Here is an 18164-nt window from a genome sequence, read left to right as displayed (position 1 = left end):
GTTTATAATTATAATATTTAAATTTAAAAAATTTTAATTTTTATCAAATATTTTTAATATTTTAATATTAATATATCATTTTAAAAATAGATAAATATATATATCATATATATATTTTTTTTTATCAGATGTGATCATCATACATATGGTGGTATGTAAGAATAGAGTAACCCGTCAAATAATAAAGTTTCAAATATATTATGCATAAAATGCAGAATTTTATATAAAATAATATTTAAAAAAAAAATTAAAAATTTACTTGAATAATACATGAATTATGACTCATTGTAATGCCTTTCCCTGGCATTATGATGAAAATGAAGACGCTGCGATTTTCTTTATACACTTTCGAATATTTCGTCTTGTAAAGCAACATGCATCGCGTCATGTCGCTTAATATGAATCGACCTTAATCCGTCTTCATCGCATCGCGGAACCGGTTCACAGACAGACCGAAGCACGATCTAATACGCGCGCACCGTCGATTATCATATTAAATGTACCGGTATGCTTGCGGTCATTGGGTTGATGCCGGATTTACATTCGGTCTTCCAATTGCGCGACCGTCGCATAATTATACGATTTTTCTCCCGTCTTATCCTTTCATTTCTTATTCGACCAATGCTCGGTTTTAAAACCAACCAATTAAAACTATTAAATTTCTGCGTAATCAGTATATTTATTATACAAATAAATATATTTCTTTTTCAATTTATTATACAGATTAAAAAAAATATATATATTTATAACTCTATCGTCTTTTTATAAATCAAAGAGTGTTATATTATTGTAAATTATACAAAGTATGAAAAAATAAATAAATTATATAAATAACTTATATTAAATAATTTATTTGCAAATTATAAAATATAATTCTAATATATTTGGCTTTAAAGTATTTTGCAATATATGCAGATACGAAATTAAATATCGAATCTTTACGAGAGAAGAAGAACGAGGGTAAAAGCTATACGTCGGCACCTGCCCCAAGCTTTACGGACACATCGTAATTGCTTGTGGAAATATTTCCGAAGCGTATCCATAAATTCTAACACACGGCCCGCTACCTGATATATCATACACTCGGTCCTTCTTTCCCTGCAACGGGCGAACTTGAAAAGGCAAATTAGAGAGTTCCCCGAATCGATCGGTCTGCGGTTACTCTGCCCCGATGATGATAGGTCGGGGAATCTCAGGGGCAGACATCGAGCGTGTGCACATACACGATTTCTGTGTGTGCACAGCGAGAAGGAGCGTACACGACAGTTGCGTTGTCCGAGGCTCGCGAATCGCACGAAACGTTACTGTTATTGTCGTCGGCGAACGAGGGGAAAGCGACGTGATTGCGCTGGGAAAGGGACACGTGGTAGCCTTTCGAAACTGTCAATGGTGTCCTTTCATATTCAGGGACGTTTTTTCACTCGCTTAAAGATTTTTTGATGCAATTTCCTAAAATAATTTTTTTTATTGCTTTCTAATGCTTTTCGAAGAAAAAACACAAAGCCACTTATTAATTTCATATTTTATCACTAAACATTACAACTAAATTAAATTAATTAAAATGTGTACTGTATATTCAATATTTTTTTAAGACATTAAATATTTAAACAGAGACATAGAGATATATTTATGATATTTTAAACACATAATTCACAACTTGGCTTATTAGCGGATTGCCTACTGCTTACAGTATAAGAGCAAAATTATCAAAGAGAGAATTTAAAAATAAAATCCCAATGAAATTCCATCAGAATTCCCTGATTTCTCCACAAAAAATATACTTGAAAAAAATAATCCTTAAAAAAAAAAATACTTGAAAATTCCAGGTTTTCCATATTTTTCCAGAGAGTAGACACCCTGGTAATCCCATCTCTGCGTAAACAAATTTTGTCTATCCTCGGTAGATATCACGAGGATTAGTTCAATTCGATTTATGTCGATCGAGCTTCTCTGAAAGATAAAATATTTTTCTCTAAAGGTTCCATAATATATAAGATTGCAATAAGCGCGCGACGCCTTGCGTAAATTGTCTTTGTAAGCTCTCTCGCTCATAAAGGAAATCCGCAGAGATATAGAGGCATCTTTTCATTATCATAAGCTTTATAATAGCGCGAATAAACGTCAACGGTAAGGAATTAAGACGGAGGGATTTTACCGCCGATAATTTTCTCGGCTTGCGTTCGCGTAAATCCGTTTGCCCTCGTCATTATTTCAACAGTATAATTTGTATAATAAATTGTCATCGATGATTAAATAATATATGGCAAACGATCGAGTGTCCTCGACGAATAGTCGCTGAAACGACGGAGTGCAAACATGGAATATGAAGTGCTCTCTTATTCTGACTTGGCTCCGTTCGATCTAATCGCCATCAATCGCCTTTATTGCGATCGCTCTTCGGTTCTTAGGTCGTCATGGCCAGCCGATCGTGGCCGATTTGTCGATGTTTCCGCGCAACGACGTATGTACATATTGCCCGGGCGAGCAACGAGGAGGATCGGGGACCGATTTGAATGATAATCGGACGGATATGATTGATTTATTAATGCGCGGGACGGTCGGTGCGCGCTCTTGCTAGACGAGATTAATCTTCATTACACCGACGTTATCCCGTCTGGTTGCTGCCCCTGTCCGTGCAAAAGGGATCGTGGCATGCGGTAGGTAGGTAGGTAGCCGCATTATTAAGATCGGTCCGCGGTCCCAGTCGTTTTCGAGGAACGATACCTACGAGTAACGGAGAATCAAGGCAACGGATTCTCAGGAACTTGAATGCGCAAGCCGTGAGGAATGTGAGAATATAAATGAGTCTCTTTTTTTAGTTTAATTTCTCACGCTTTTACTCCAAGTGAAACCACTACATACATTTTATCAAATTTTAATGTTTTTTATTTTAATAATAATGAATAAAATAATGATAGTAAAATAAGTTCGATGAAAGCAATTGTGAGATGAAATAAAATATACACATCTAAATTTATAAATTATTTAGTTTCATATTTAAACGAAATATCTAAACTACATGCATTTTATCAAATTTTAATGTTTTTTATTTTAATAATAATAAATAAAATAATGATAGTAAAATAAGTTCGATGAAAGCGATTGTGAGATGGAATAAAATATACACATCTAAATTTATAAATTATTTAGTTTCATATTTAAACGAAATATCTAAACTACATGTATTTTATCTAATTTTCTAATGTTTTTTATTTTAATAATGAATGAAATAATGATAGTAAAATAAGTTCAATGAAAGCGAGTGTGAAATAGAATAAAATATGTATATGTAAATCTATAAATTATTTAATTTCATATTTAAATGAAATATCTAAACAAGTCTTGTATCTGCTTCCTTCGTACATGTACTTTAAGTGACAAGTCGGATATTCAAAATTGTCTTTTTTGAACACCGTCAATTCAGGAAATTTCGTAGAATTCCATGAGAAAGCAAGATTCTGTGGATTTTTAGAGAAGTTTCATGAAAAAAGATAGTATCTTTCTTCCTATCATCGTCTCTTCTCGTCAAAGTTGACTTGTTTCATGAGAAGAGTGGACGGTGGAAGATATAAATTTACTTCTGTCGTTTTTATGAGCTAAGTTGTACCGCATTTTTAAGAATTTTTATCCTAATGGCTATCATAATAAAAAAGAAAAGAGGGAAGAAAGATGTAGTCGATAAAAAGCATTCAATAAAAAAATATGATCACGCATTTCACGTATCTGCTTATTATATCTAACCCCTAAAAGAAGACGTAAAAAGTTACAGTTGTCGTGAAAAGGAAAATATTATCAACATTGAGTATTAAAAATTAAAAATTAGTTTATTAGCTTTTTAACGAAATTCAAATGATAATAATGGTTATAATAATTCGAATATTTCGAAGCGTTGACAAGTAACTTGATTTTTTTCTAACAAAGTATTCGCTGTCGATACCAATCTCAGATCACTCAAGGCAGATAATAGCCGGTGCGTACAAAAGCGGCGGTTTTGCAAATAGAATGTTAAGAAGGGAATTTATATAACACGTCTCTCTTTTCTTCGCTTTGTGATTCCAACGGAAACCGACCCAGATCTCGGGATGCCCCTCGACCTATGCACATCGACCGTTGGATGATGTCTACGTTGGTGAGTCACGAAGTCGAATACTCGGCGATCCGAGAGGGAAGAGAAGCAGCCAGAAGTGCGGACCTCTGGGAGACCACCATGGCTACGAACCAGAGAGCTCGAAGACGGAGATTCAGGTTGATGAGAAACGTATCTTCCGCAGATTACACGGATTCTCCCAAGTTTATTTCGCGAATAGGTTGGAAATTGTGAAATCGCGCGAAACGAAGGGGATATTTGATTATGAAAAGTGTACGTTCTCTTCCGCAGATTACACGGATTCTCCCAAGTTTATTTCGCGAATAGGTTGGAAATTGTGAAATCGCAATTTGAAGTAGCAATTCCTCATTTAATGATCGAGAAAGGAATTAATTACGAAAAAGATATTTTACGGAGTAAAAAATCGATATCGCGAATACTACTTTCCCCAGAATTTTCGTCCAGCGTTTTATATTAATCAGCTTCGGACAGAATCAATTTCGTGCGTATGTGCACCTTCAACCGAACTCTCGCGATGTTTCATTCGCGAAACGCGTCGAAGAGTGTCGGGGAAACGTCGAACTTGATCGACTGGTGCAAGCGAGAAAATTCAAGCTGTTCGATCAACTCTGATAGTTTCAAACTACTTGCAAAATATCGGTGTAGTATTATCAGGAGGTTACGTCCAAACAACGAACAACATTAAGGTGGATCCACAAAAGGGAGAGGAAGACCGACCTCGTCTCATCGACAGACGGGCTCGGTTCGTGATCGGCTTGCTTTTATCGAATGATTGTCGGCTAGAAAGAGAGAAGCATTCAGGAAGAAGACGAGAGGAAAGAGAGAGAAAAGGGGATAATAAAGATGACATTGCACCTCTAGCTGCGGCGTCTGCCCTAGGAAAAGATGGAACAGCTGTATTCGAAGGAGGTAAAGCGGGCAGACAGAGGAAGAAGGGAAAGGAGAGGGAGAAAATAAGGAATGAAGAAGGAAGAAAACGCGAGAAGGAGATGCAGATAGCCGGATAGAGGGAAAAGGAAGGGAAAAAGGGAGAGAAGGGTCTAACCTGCGATGGGCTCCGACTCCGAAGTGGATAAAGAGAGAAATATGGACAGCCATCGGCGAGGAGAAAAAGACAGACAGGGCGGGAGCGAGAGAAAGGGGAGGAAAGGGGGCTGCGTTGGGGAAAGGGGCGATAAAGGGGCATGGTGGAAGGAGCTGGCAACGCCGCCCGGTCGATAGAAGAGTGAGATCTGCGAGGTGCGGCAACGTCGCGAGGCGTCTGCTTTAATGCAGCGGTTCTCATCCCGATCTCGAGAGAATTGCGAGAGAGAATTATTTTTCTTATCAAATTTAGAGTAGATTGCGAGAAAACATGGTTGCCTTCGGAATTAAAATTGCAGCGCGCAAAAAAAGCTTAACTAATAGAACGAAAAATGTAAGCTAATCAACCGATAATCAAGCTTTTTGAAAATGATAGATCAGGTCCAGAAGAGACAAAAGAAAAGAATGCTAGATTTTTTGCTTAAGTTTCACTGCTTGAATTATTTTGTAAATTTTTTTCACTCTTGTCAAATGTCTTTTTTATCTAAACAACTTATCTTAAACAATTTTTTATTCAAACAGTTTATAAAAATTCGTAAAACGATGTAATACTTGACATTTTGTTCTTTGAAAGAACATTGCATGAAATTGTGCAGATTGTTTACATCTTTGGTGAAAATTTCCGCTTATCTCAGCGTATTTAGTGATCAAAATTGCATTGTAATTAATAATTTCTCTCGAAGATAATTTTAGACGTCAAATAAAATTATCTTTTGCTCCCGAAAATTAATCAATATCGATTTTCCCATCCCTTGTCGGTTGTTGTAGTCACATACAAGAAGCAGACTATATTAGAATATTAAAAAAATATATGAAAACTGCTATTATATATATAAATTAAATACTCTCTCTTCATTCTATTACGTCTTAGAATTAAAAGTATAAAAACGCTATTTTTTAATGTTAAAAAATAGAAAGGTTGTAAATTACAATTGTTTAAATTAAATATTAAAATATTACTTTATTGTCATCTTTAATAAAGTTTAATTTTAATAGGTTTCAGCAGACTCTAGATTTTAAATTTATCAAGCAACACATGTCTATATATAACGCAGAGAAAATTTTCTTCTAATGAAAGAAGATGATACAAGACTCTGTCGAGTCTTCGTCCGAGAAGAATTCCGAAAATTATTTCAAATTTCACAAGTGTACCGAAATATTTGCTGCACGCCCGCTGAAAGATCTCTAACTTTTTCTCACATTTCTAGATTTATTTTTCGAAGCCGTACGTTGCGGCTGGAAGTTGTAAAAAAAGCTCAACTTTTGAAGTCGTGAACGCAGACGTTATGGAGCTTCGAGAAGCTCGAAGACGTAGAGATATTCTGGGAAACCGATCGGGTCGCGATCTCTCGGGCTTGCGAGTCTCTCGAACCGGGATCTTTTTTGCCGGACCGGTTTGCGAATTGCGGCTCGAATTTTTCCGTGAGCAGAGAAACGATAGCAAGCGCGGAAAAGGAAGCGATCGGGCCTGACGGCGATGTGCGCAATAATTTGTTTTAAAGGAATACGATTGAGCGAGTATAATAAAAAAAAGATGTATTTGTAGAAAGAGAAAGAAAGGAAAAGAGAGGAGATCCTCCTCACAAAGGGATACGCCGCGTGGCTTTGAGGGCAATCTGTTTTACACAGCTGGTCCGATATCTCGTTTTGCGCGAAATGGCTAAATCACACGTGACGTAAATTGGCACTCGGCTTTGAGCCCCGAATATTCGCAGTACGAATATTTTTTAATGGTAATTTAAACCCGACAATATCTGTGGATTTTTACATAAAGACTCAAGCTAACGATGTTTCCTCCTTTGTTCAATTTTTGTAATATTGAAATAATAAGAAAATAGATATAAATCTTTCAATTAAAGATCATTTAGACTGCTAGTGAAGAACTTTTCACAAAATTATTCTCATATATTTATGCGTATATATCTTAATAATATGCGTTAGAAACTGGTTATGTTTAAAACTTACGTCCATGTAATTCTCACATCAGGTGCGAGCGATTTAATATTGAAGATGATTAAAATTTCTCTATATAACACTCAAAAAAGTGGTATTGCGACCACAGCAAAAATTTTCTGGGTGCGCAAAATTAACTGAGGTACATAAATGATTAGCAAATACTGTGATATCACATATGTTTCGCATTTAATCAATCTAAGTGACAGAGACAGAATTTATATCTGAACTGTTTGTGAAAATTAGAAAGAATGTTTTTCTGTGGCGCCTATCCATGTTAAGGCCAATCATACTTGTTATAAAGTTTGGCTGTGGTACACAAAAAAAATTAGCGGCAAGAAACAAATGAATATATAATCCTCACATCTAACATATTTGTATAACGCGCCCAATCTATCCAGCTCTTTTAAACAATTTCTCTCAATTTTTCGATGCTGCAGTTATAATTGGCAGTTATATTTCTCACAAAGAGTGTTCTAGCTGTAGTATCGAAACTCATATTTATCCAATGCAGTGATTAACATTTGGCAATGGGACCTAAATTTTCTAGAAGATATTAGAATATTGCTGCTATAAATTCTATATGTAACAGACAATATTCCAACAGATACAAAAAATAGCGATAAATTTTTGTTGTGACACCTAGAAATCTACCTATATCAGCAAGACATTTTTTTGAGTGAATATAAAGATTAATTTAATAATAATTTCTCAAACTTTATTAAAAAAGAATTTAAGTATGACACATCTTGTAAATTTATGAACAATAAATTATCTATTTATAACAATCCATGATATATTTTTAATTACATTTTTTATATAAACTACAAATTTAAAATCACGCAAATAATGTGAAAAGAAACTTATCATTTTTCTTTTAATATTTATATTTGACATTAATACTTTTAATATTTTAACTAAAAAAATTATTTTAGTGCGCGCTATTAGAAATGATACAAGTATATTTTGTGATATTTTATGATATATATATATTCTTTTTTTAAATTATCGTAAATATATTTTACTGCAAACAATAAAATACTAGTAATTATTGTCAATATATATATCGCAAATAGGCATAAATTATTTCCTACTCCAATTGTTTTCATTTCTATTAACATCCTTCATCCAGTGTGTAGTGCCCGCAACTGTATAATTACAGTAATACGTATAGTCATTCAGAATACATTTTTCTTCCCTTCCACTGTAAAATAAATAATTTATGGATGAGAAATGGCCGACTGTCGGCACCTCGCGTATGTCTCGGAAAACGTGTGGTTGAAAAGGGGAGGCAAACGCCATGCACGATGCACGACTTGTATGCAGGAAACACATAATTCTGAATAAGCCTCGCAGGTGTTCGCGGTCGTATAGTGTAAAAACAAAAAGGCGTTTCGACATCCTCAACGTATAAAACGCAATAGTTTTCATAAAAAAACATCGATCTATCATTTTAATAAGCCTGTAAAAATTACGTGCGCGAAGACAGTATTCAGGAAATTCGTCAAGAGAGCCATCGCAAAGGTAACTATTACACGTTATAAAAAAACAATGCGGTCGAAAAGAAATTAAATAATTAATTTCGCCTATAATATTTTCGATGCAATTCTATTTCGTCGAGAAAAATGTCGGCGACTATTTTGTATCTTTAATGGAGACAAACTCGAGCGCGCGATACCGATACCGAGTTTCTGTTTCCGTTCCTAAAATTCGCTGCACGTTGTCGCTGTTGGTATCAACTCTCCCGGAAGAAGTCGACGGGAATGCGAGCAATGCGGCATCGCAAAGACGCTGAAGAGATTCAGACCGACGCTTAAATTAAATCTAACATCGCGACGCGCCGTGTCGTCGAGAGCTCTATCTCTTTCTCTCTCTCTTTTTCTCTCTGACTATCTTTTTTTCACACACACACACACACACACGTTCGTTATTCTCTTTTACGGGGTAGTTTTTGATGGCTCTTGTAACCCAGGAAAGTCCCGGGGAATCCGAGGGTTTTTATCGCCGTGTATGTCGGGATGAGAAAGAAAGAGAGAAAGAGAATATCCAGGGAGACGCTGAGCTGTAACAACGCGCCATCTTTTTTTGCTCTGGAAAAATCGTCTTTGAAAACTTTTCGCCCCCTCGTCGTTCTTTCGCGACCTCTCTCCGTCCCCGCGATCGTTCGTCAGGATTTTCAGAGTACACGCGAGACGAAGAAATCCCACCCTTTCGCGGAAGCTCACGAACTCCGATGATTCGTGACAACGTACGGGGGTTTTGGTTTTTCTCATCGGTACGAATTGCACCGACTTGTTTCCGACAAAGAGAGATCTCGCATCTTATCTACAATATAAATTGCGATATATGAAAACGTGATTTAATTTTGTGTGTTTTAATCTCATCGCATATTAAATTTCGATAAATATTGTACGTTTTTTTTTTTCAACAGTTTATGTAAAATTTTATATATTCCCATTGACAGAGATTTTATAAAATCTTCAATTATGTTGACAAACAACGTGCACAGTATGTGAAAAATTACTTCGAAATATTCTAGAGCAAAGGATATGTAAGAATCACATTAATTTGTAAGAATGCCAGACATAATACAAATACCATTTGATATTATAATGGAAAATTGTATACATACATAATATACAGGCCCAAACGTTCCGGCCAGACTTTGAGATTTTACAGGAAATTTAATTCTGAACAAAAAGTTTCCTATAAACATGGGTCGAAAAATGCTTCCTTAAAAAGTTAGCCCCCAAAAACCTTTAAAATCACGGTTATTTTATACATTTTTACAAATATCAGGAGAAGTATGCGTTTTTTAAACAAAAAATACTCAAATAAAAGTTGTAGAAAATTAAATTATCTTTCAAATGAGATCAAAATGATTGTAATACGTTCCATAGGTTTTGAGATAGCCAGTTTCAAATGTAGAAAAAAGTTCTTTTTCGGCTATCGAGGGTAGAGTTTTTTAAAAATACTCTTCAATTATGCTGTTATGGCCTTAGCTAATTTCTAATGTTTATCTTGCTTATTGGTTATTTTACTAAAAAAATTTTACTTTTCTGCATTGTTTAAGCCAATCACCATAGGAGGATGAAAGATAGAGTAGAAAGTAAAAAGAAAACGAAATAAAAAGAAAATAAAACTTAATAAATTTCTTGGAACGTACTACAATCATTTTGATCTCATTTGAAAAATAATTTAATTCTCTACAACTTTTGTTTCAGCATTTTTTGTTAAAAAACGCATACTTTCCCTGATATTTATAAAAATGTATAAAATAACCGTGATTTCAGAGATTTTTGGACGCTAACTTTGTAAGGATGCATTTTTCCATGTTTATAAGAAAAAAATTAAACTTTTTGTTCAGAATTAAATTTCCTATAAAATCTCAAAGTCTGGTCGGAACGTTTGGGCCCACCCTGTATAAGTAATATGTAATTGCAATAAACATGGATGTGTAAAATAAAAATCTTTTGCAAAAGATTTATATCGTACCTTGTATCGTTTTAAGTGTCGTTAGCTTAATGAATCACACGTTGCACCTGCAAGCGTGAAAAATAGGAGAGAAATTGTCCTATAATTAAAGCCCCTTGACTTTTAATAAAAACCATCTGGAAAATAACGTCGTCCATTTTTTTACAGAGTCTTTAATGAATTTCTAATCGCAAGATAATAATGCACGATCGACGTAATTTTATGCAAAAGGTTACACGCGGCGGAATTCAATGAAAATTGCAATTATTAATTGTTGTGCAACGATCTCGGCTGCGCGATCGAGAAAGTTCGCTTCCTTCTCGTGTCGGCTTTTCCCTGTCTCTCTTTCTCTCCTCGCCGATTCTGATGTTTCTCGTCTATGAATTAATAACGCGCACTAAACTAGTTCACGCAGAACGCTAAGATATAATGACATCAGATAGACGTGTTTTATTGCGCCGACGTGGTATAGATGGTGCAAGAAAAAAAAATAATAATAATAATCTGACCGCGGTTTGTTATTAATTGCTACGTAGAAGGAACAATCTGATTTCTACAATGAAGCAGATACGTCTTCTTATCGTGGATTAACACATGACTATCTGTCAAAACGAAGACGAGAAACTGTTCTACTTGCGAAGAGATAAAAAATCGTACAATCTGTCTCTCTTTATGCCGAGTTTACTGAGTAATATCGCTTCTTTCCCTCTCTTTTATCTGGATAAAACGTGAATCAATTTAGGGTAACGATAACGACTGCATACGTCTAAGCCATCGCACGACCGACAGATCGATGATGACCGTTACTTTCGTGAACATCGCAACTTTGTTGCAACGATATTTTCTCTCGAGAAACATGATGGCATCCTCTCTTGAAAAGATAAATAAAAATTCGAGTTTCCATTACTTCGATTTTGATCCCGCAAAAAATTATTAAATTGTAAATGCTTACAAGTATTTGACATTCTTTTTAAATGTATTCTTTCAAACATTTGTATTCTTGATGTCGTATAAAAACAATTGATTAATTATAATTGTAACAGTGACTGATTTACAACGAGATATAAAAATAATTTTTTTTTAATTTTATAACAACTTTTAAGTGATATGAAAATAAAAGAAACACATTTTGCGATATTGCTAATTTTTTTTTTTGTATTAATAGAAATGTAACAAATAAGCTTATTTGTGAGATACGCTATTATCAGGCCTTATCTCTGTGGCAAAATAAAGCAATCTTATTATTGTAATATATGCAAGATCCTCTTTTGTGTCTCAACGCTTTATATCTTTATGTAAATTATACACATCGTTTACACGCTTTGTTTGGGAGTATGCAGATTTTTTTTTACATGAATTATTTGCATTGAAAGATTGAAAGTTTTACGAATTGCAATGAATCGCGAGCATCCATAATTGTGTGGACAGAGAACTTTCAACGATTCCATTTCTTTTAATATCCGAGAGCCATTGAGTGTGCCCTCGCAAGAATTTAAATTTCATATCGCTACTTTTCACATACTGACGTTACATATTTCTTTCGCGAAATCGCCCATTTCCATAAATCTTGAAAATTTCTTAATATCTTAAAGAGAGCCAGTGCACTTGAAAATAATTAAAATGTCAAAATTTTTTTATTTTTTAAATAATAATCTCTCCACTCAAACATATTTCGAGCTATGTAAAATGATTTTTGGGTATATGTCTAAAAAATGTGTGAATATAAAAATGTAAAATGTATGAATATAAAATAAAAAATATAAAATATATGAACATAAAGTATATAAAAATAGTGTCTGTAAAATGATCTTCTGTATAATCATGTTTCTTGACCTTTTTTTAAACATCACTGGTTCGATTATCATTTTTTAAGCTGTTCAGAAATAAATTGAATTTGATCGGTTAGTTTAAAAAAATTTGTAATTTTATCGAAAATTATAATAAAAATTGCCCAAAAAATTGACTTTATTTAGAAACCTTTTTAATAAAAATTTAGAAAGAGCGTTTACTTATTGTTAGCAAGAAACATCGATTAAAATGTATTCAAACATATGAGAGTGCGCGAAAGAAAAATTATTCAGATATGTTATCTTAGTGAAAAGGAAATATAAAGATAGATAATTCTGCCATATGATTTCACAACCGGCTTCCTTAATAATTATATAAAATTATAAAATCAAACGTTATTTTTCATTTTGTTGTTAATGATATCTCTTCACTTTATTTATCTAGACCGTATTTATGCTTTCTTACAATTGTTTCTCGTTGCACCATCAACCTCGATCTTACAGCCTCGTCCTAGATCCAAATTATGTTTACATCACTATCCATTTACACGAATGTATTCGCACTGATTGATTGAACCGGAAACGCATCTCTCATTAAAAGTCGCAATTACTATTCGTTACACGCTATTGATTCATACTATGACCGTAGATAATTTTCTGAAACAGTTTCCGGCTTTACAATGGCGTGAAAGTAACGCGATTCTACTCGTAATGGAAAATTTTAAACTCTACGAAAGCGAGCAGAAGACTTTTAAAATTAAAACCACCAGGAAACGGTTTGCCACATTAAATTTTCCAATTCCTTTTAAAAATAAAATAAAAATGTAGAATCTCGTTCATTTCTGTTCATTTTCAGGCATTGTATTTTACATTAAAAATATACTTCACGCTTTTAAACATTTAAATTCCGTGTTTAAATTTTTTTCAAAAATATGAGGAAACAATAAATCTCTATATTTTAATTTTTTTATTCACCTTTTTGTAAGGTATTATGAATAAAGACAGAAAAACCGTTCAATGTCGCATGATATATGTATATATATTTTTTGTATAGTTTATTCCCCGTAGTACAATGACAACGCATTAACTTTAATGAACGAATAACGGGTTCTTTCGTCGACCATTGCAGAACGACATTTGCTCTTTGCATTGTTTACTATGTCGATGTGGACAATTTGTGTCACTTGGGAGCGAATCTATGGCTTAGTACATACGAATGGACGTTGAAAAAAAGTATACATCAACCAATAAATATTTCTTTGCTTTATACTCCATAGTAGTGTAACACGATCAAAGATTTACGAGCGGTAATAACGTTATAAATCATAAATATTCTTGGTGGTCTCTCGTGACCGTAAAAAGATTCTAGTTTTGACTCTCGCGAAACCTTAGAGTGGGCTAGAAGAAGGCCTGCAACTTTATTCAACCGCCATTTTGTTTTTATAGAGTTTCGACAGCTGTAATTAAAAAATTAGTTAAATAAAAAATGTTATTTTAAAATAATATATTTTTAAGGATTTTGAAACATTAAATAAATAAATTTGAATTATGCAAATAATTAAAGTATCGTGAAATAATTTTTAACATCTTTATATATATTAGATAATATAATTGTAATTAATATTTTTCTTCTAATCGATAATTAGAAAACTTGCACGCCAATATATTTTGCAAGAAACAATTTATCGAAAGTTTTTCGATTATGCAATTTCCCACAAAAATCTTGCGAAACATATGCGATATCACAGTATTTGCTAATCATTTATGTACCTCAGTTAATTTTGCGCACCCAGAAAATTTTTGCTGTAGTTGCAATACCACTTTTTTGAGTGTATGCAATTTCCTACAAAAATCTCAATGCAAACATAAAAATTAAATATTTTTTAAACTAAATATAAAATTATGTTTAGATTTTGGAAAGATATTAAAAAAAAGATAATAAAAAAAATAATCTTAAATCTTAAATAAATAAAATTTTTTCGTTTTTAATATGTGACACATACATCCTTAAGTCAAAAAATGGTCGATTCATCGACATTTCTTTTCTCGTGCCCCTATTGCGAGAATAACTGCGAACGATTAAAGAACGTCATGTTATTCGATGTTCCTAAAACATCTCTACGCAAAATGGGAAATCGCCATTCTCAGCCGCCGGAAATGGCCTGCCCGCGCGAACGGTCAGCGGAAAAATCCTCCTCTTTTCACACAACCTTTTTCCCCCACGGGCGCGACTACGTTTTTATGAGCGATCGGCCTTTTTATTTCGAACCTATAAAAAGAGCCCCGCGGCGAATCGAAGATACGCGATGCTTCTGGGATTTGACGGGTAATCTCGCGTTACGTGCACGTAGATATATCCCCGACCGATGAGATACATGTACATTTGCATTTTGCGACGAATATCCCTCGCGAACGATCGACTCGTGTCTTCTGTGACACGAGTTTTACACATATGCGAGAGTCAATGTCATGTATAAAAGTACGTCTTCGGTCTCCTCGAATGACTGAATAAAATTTTCGATATTTTTGCTCCGACTTTGCTGCGATAAAATATCGAAATTTACGCAAAAAGCGCTATACAAAGATGTATAATAATTATAATACGTTAGACGATATAATATAATATTCATTTAACTCCCTCTTTGTCCTTTCATAATATAACAGTATATACGCCATAAAGATAAATCTCATTTTGTGTGTACGGTTTTAGATTTTCGTAGGAAAATCTTGGCTAAAACCAGTGTCAGTGACAGCGGGAGGTCGTCAAGCAGAAAGAAGCTGCTTACGACAGTAGACGAGCTTTTGCCTCTTTTTGGGCGTAAAAAGAAGAATATCTCGACACGAGAGATCAGATTATATGATCCATCATTGTATCAACATCACGCCATATCTTGGATATGCCTTATAAATCTCTTCTTCCAAGATTGTCAGCGCACTCGAGGACTCCTTTGGGGCAATTGCGGTAAATTCAAAAGCGCGTTTCCTCTATATGTACATGTATATACATATATGGATTCTAATATCTTGAATAATATGCGTATATCGAGACGAACGCGATATTTAATTGCACAATGGATATCCGATAACCGCGAACGCGAGTGCACGCAATGTTGACTGCGCGATACACGTTAATCGGCGAATGCACTCTATTCTCCTGCTATTGTAGGAACACCTGGCACGGTGTCAGATTTCGAGCCGAGGTGACGACGAAATGTTTCTATTTCCCTGTCGGACGAGGGTGCGCCCCATAATACGCAGGCACGAGATACGGGCAATGAACTCTGATGCGTCGCGTGTCCGAAAAGCTTCCCGACCACACATTACGGCGAAGTTTATCCGCGTGGCATGCCTGTATCTATATTCACGCGCACGCATGAATATACTCACAATTAAAAAGAAAGAAAAATTTAAATATATATCCTGATAAAAGCAAGAGATTTAATCTTGCTAATCTTGCAAAGAGATTTAATTCAAGGTTTAAAACGCATCAAAGTATCATATTCTAACGTTTTAAATTGTGGAAAATCTTTATATTATTACTGTATGGTGTATAAGTATCATACTGTTCATTTACTGCTCATTAAAATGTAAAAAAATTGACATTATTAATAATTAATAATTTTATAGAACTCATTGGTTGAATAGATTTTGAAAAGCTAGCACACGTTTATCTCCTCGATAAGAGAAATTGGGACACGCAGTTCCAAAGATATAAAGCCTCAATCCTTTAATTACGCAGTACTAATTACACGCCTGAATGGAGGAGGACCTAGGTTTGAAGTGATTAAAGAAACGATTTGACAAATCGATGTCGAAAGCGTGACAGGCTCGAGCAGACGACACGCCCGAGAATCGCAGGTCTCAGAACTTCCACTGTATTTCGATGATGATCTCCAGGATGACTCACCTTGTTTCCATACCAGAATCCACAAGGATGTCACGCTGGACGCCGTACGTGGGACGATGCTCCGTCGAGGGCGGTGGACGTGGTCGCGATACTCCCTCAAAGTGTCGTCGACGCTGACGATGCTGTTGTTGCTGATAGTGATGCTGCTGGTGCTGGTGCTGCTGCTGCTGTTGGTGATGATGATGATGATGATGGTGATGGTGATGATGGACAATCGACGGATTAATCTGGATGCGGTGAATCGCGCCCGGCACCCTCCAGCAGAGCACATATGGGATCACAAAGTCGGGTTTGACCTGCACCAGCGGCAGCAGGCGATACTCGATCTCACGCGGATTCAAGGATCGGCCACCTCCCGTACTCCCGCTCGTGGATCCACGCACCAAAAGACGACCCTCTCCACGGAGGACGTTGTAGTTGCGCCAGCCAAGGTCACGGGGTAACATGTCACGAGGACATCCCTGCCAACCAAGCTACTACCGGCTCCTCCTTATGGGTCTCGTCATAGTGTCAAGGATATCCCGCACTGTTCTTCGCACCGAGAGACTTGTGGACGTCAATCGAGAGGGTAGATTGTCGTCAATGGTTATGATGGGTTGTACCGTCAAAGGAACGAGGCAGGAACAAGATTTCTCTGGCGAGAACGCGGTTATTAACGATTCCCTCGCAGCCGTTTAAATACACTCGGCAATCGATAGTCTTTGTGCACTCGTTGCCATTGAGAGATACCTGACGGATACAGGAACATCCGTGATACGGTCCTCCTTCTCTCTCTCTCTCTTTCTTCGTCAAAGACAAAAACTTGGATTTATTATTGATATTATTTTTTAAATCGCGTATTCAATCCAACGTGTTCGCTCGCGAATAATGCCGGGCGTACCAGACTCGGGCGAGACCGGACGACTCGGGAGCGTCATCCTCGAGCAGCGGGAAGCGCGTGTGCCCGCGGAGGAAATTCGGGATCACTGGGAGGACCGGCGGAGGAGGGCGGCGAGACAGGCGCCCGAGACACTCCCTTCTCGCGCAAGCGACAGCACTCCGACCTTAGCATCGACTTCCACGACCGGAGCCGAACGGGCGGAGGGAGAGCGAACGAACCCAACGAACGAACGAACGAACGAACGAACGGACGTGGAACGAAAGGCGAGAGAGGAACGCAGCCCCCAAGGATCCTCCGTCGCTGCGCGCCACGAATTTCAAACCGGGCTGCGCGCGCAATTTACGTGCCTCAGGGCTGTCTCAAAGGAGAGGCCGCTGGTGAGGTGTCTCCGCCGGGGCTGCGAAAATGTCGGGAATCGAAATGCATGCCACCCGCGTGCGTCTTTGACACGGGTTACTCTTGGCACGCCGAATTTTTCGATCAATATTGAGAACATTAAAGCTACAAAAGCGAACAAGTTTGTACAGAGGGTATCTACTCATACCTTCTAAAAAAATTCCCCGATCTTTCCCGAGGTATTTTTGTTCAAAATTCCAGATAAAGAAAATATTTTTTATAGATTTTTTTTGGTGCAATTTTCTAAAATAAACTTTTTTATTGTACACGTTTTCTAATGCTTTTCATTCATACAAAGAAAAAATACAAAGCCATTTGAGTTTCAAGTGCTAGATTTACAAATGCAAAAAAATGTACCTGAATAAAAACTAAATACTGAAAAAAATCTGAATAGTTTTCGTTAAGATAAAAATTTTTAATTTGCGTAACATTTTCATTTTTTATCACTAAAAATTAAACTAAAGACATACACATAATTCACAAGTTGGCTTATTGGCGGATTGTCTACCACTTACAGTATAAGAGCAAAATTATTAAAGAGAGAATTTTTTGAAAAACTCCCCGAGTCCCAATAAA

General features: G+C 35.8%; 1 protein-coding gene across 2 annotated transcripts in view; it reads right to left on the bottom strand.

Moving 5' to 3' along the window:
• The window catches only part of LOC115240857 (E3 SUMO-protein ligase CBX4-like), a 31624-nt gene extending 14181 nt beyond the window's left edge, over positions 1 to 17443 (bottom strand). For both annotated transcript variants that reach the window (XM_029816250.1, XM_029816249.1), the window contains exon 1: positions 16313 to 17443. In XM_029816250.1, coding sequence (XP_029672110.1) covers positions 16313 to 16758 — 446 coding nt within the window. In that variant the 5' untranslated portion in view covers positions 16759 to 17443. The remainder of the gene's footprint in view (positions 1 to 16312) is intronic.
• Positions 17444 to 18164: the final 721 nt, after the last annotated feature.

Source organism: Formica exsecta, unplaced genomic scaffold (genome assembly GCF_003651465.1).
Source record: "Formica exsecta isolate Colony F162 unplaced genomic scaffold, ASM365146v1 scaffold4577, whole genome shotgun sequence".
Lineage (NCBI taxonomy): Eukaryota > Metazoa > Arthropoda > Insecta > Hymenoptera > Formicidae > Formica > Formica exsecta.
The sequence above is the reverse complement of the archived record's forward strand: the minus strand, read 5'-3'. Positions and strand labels throughout refer to the sequence as shown.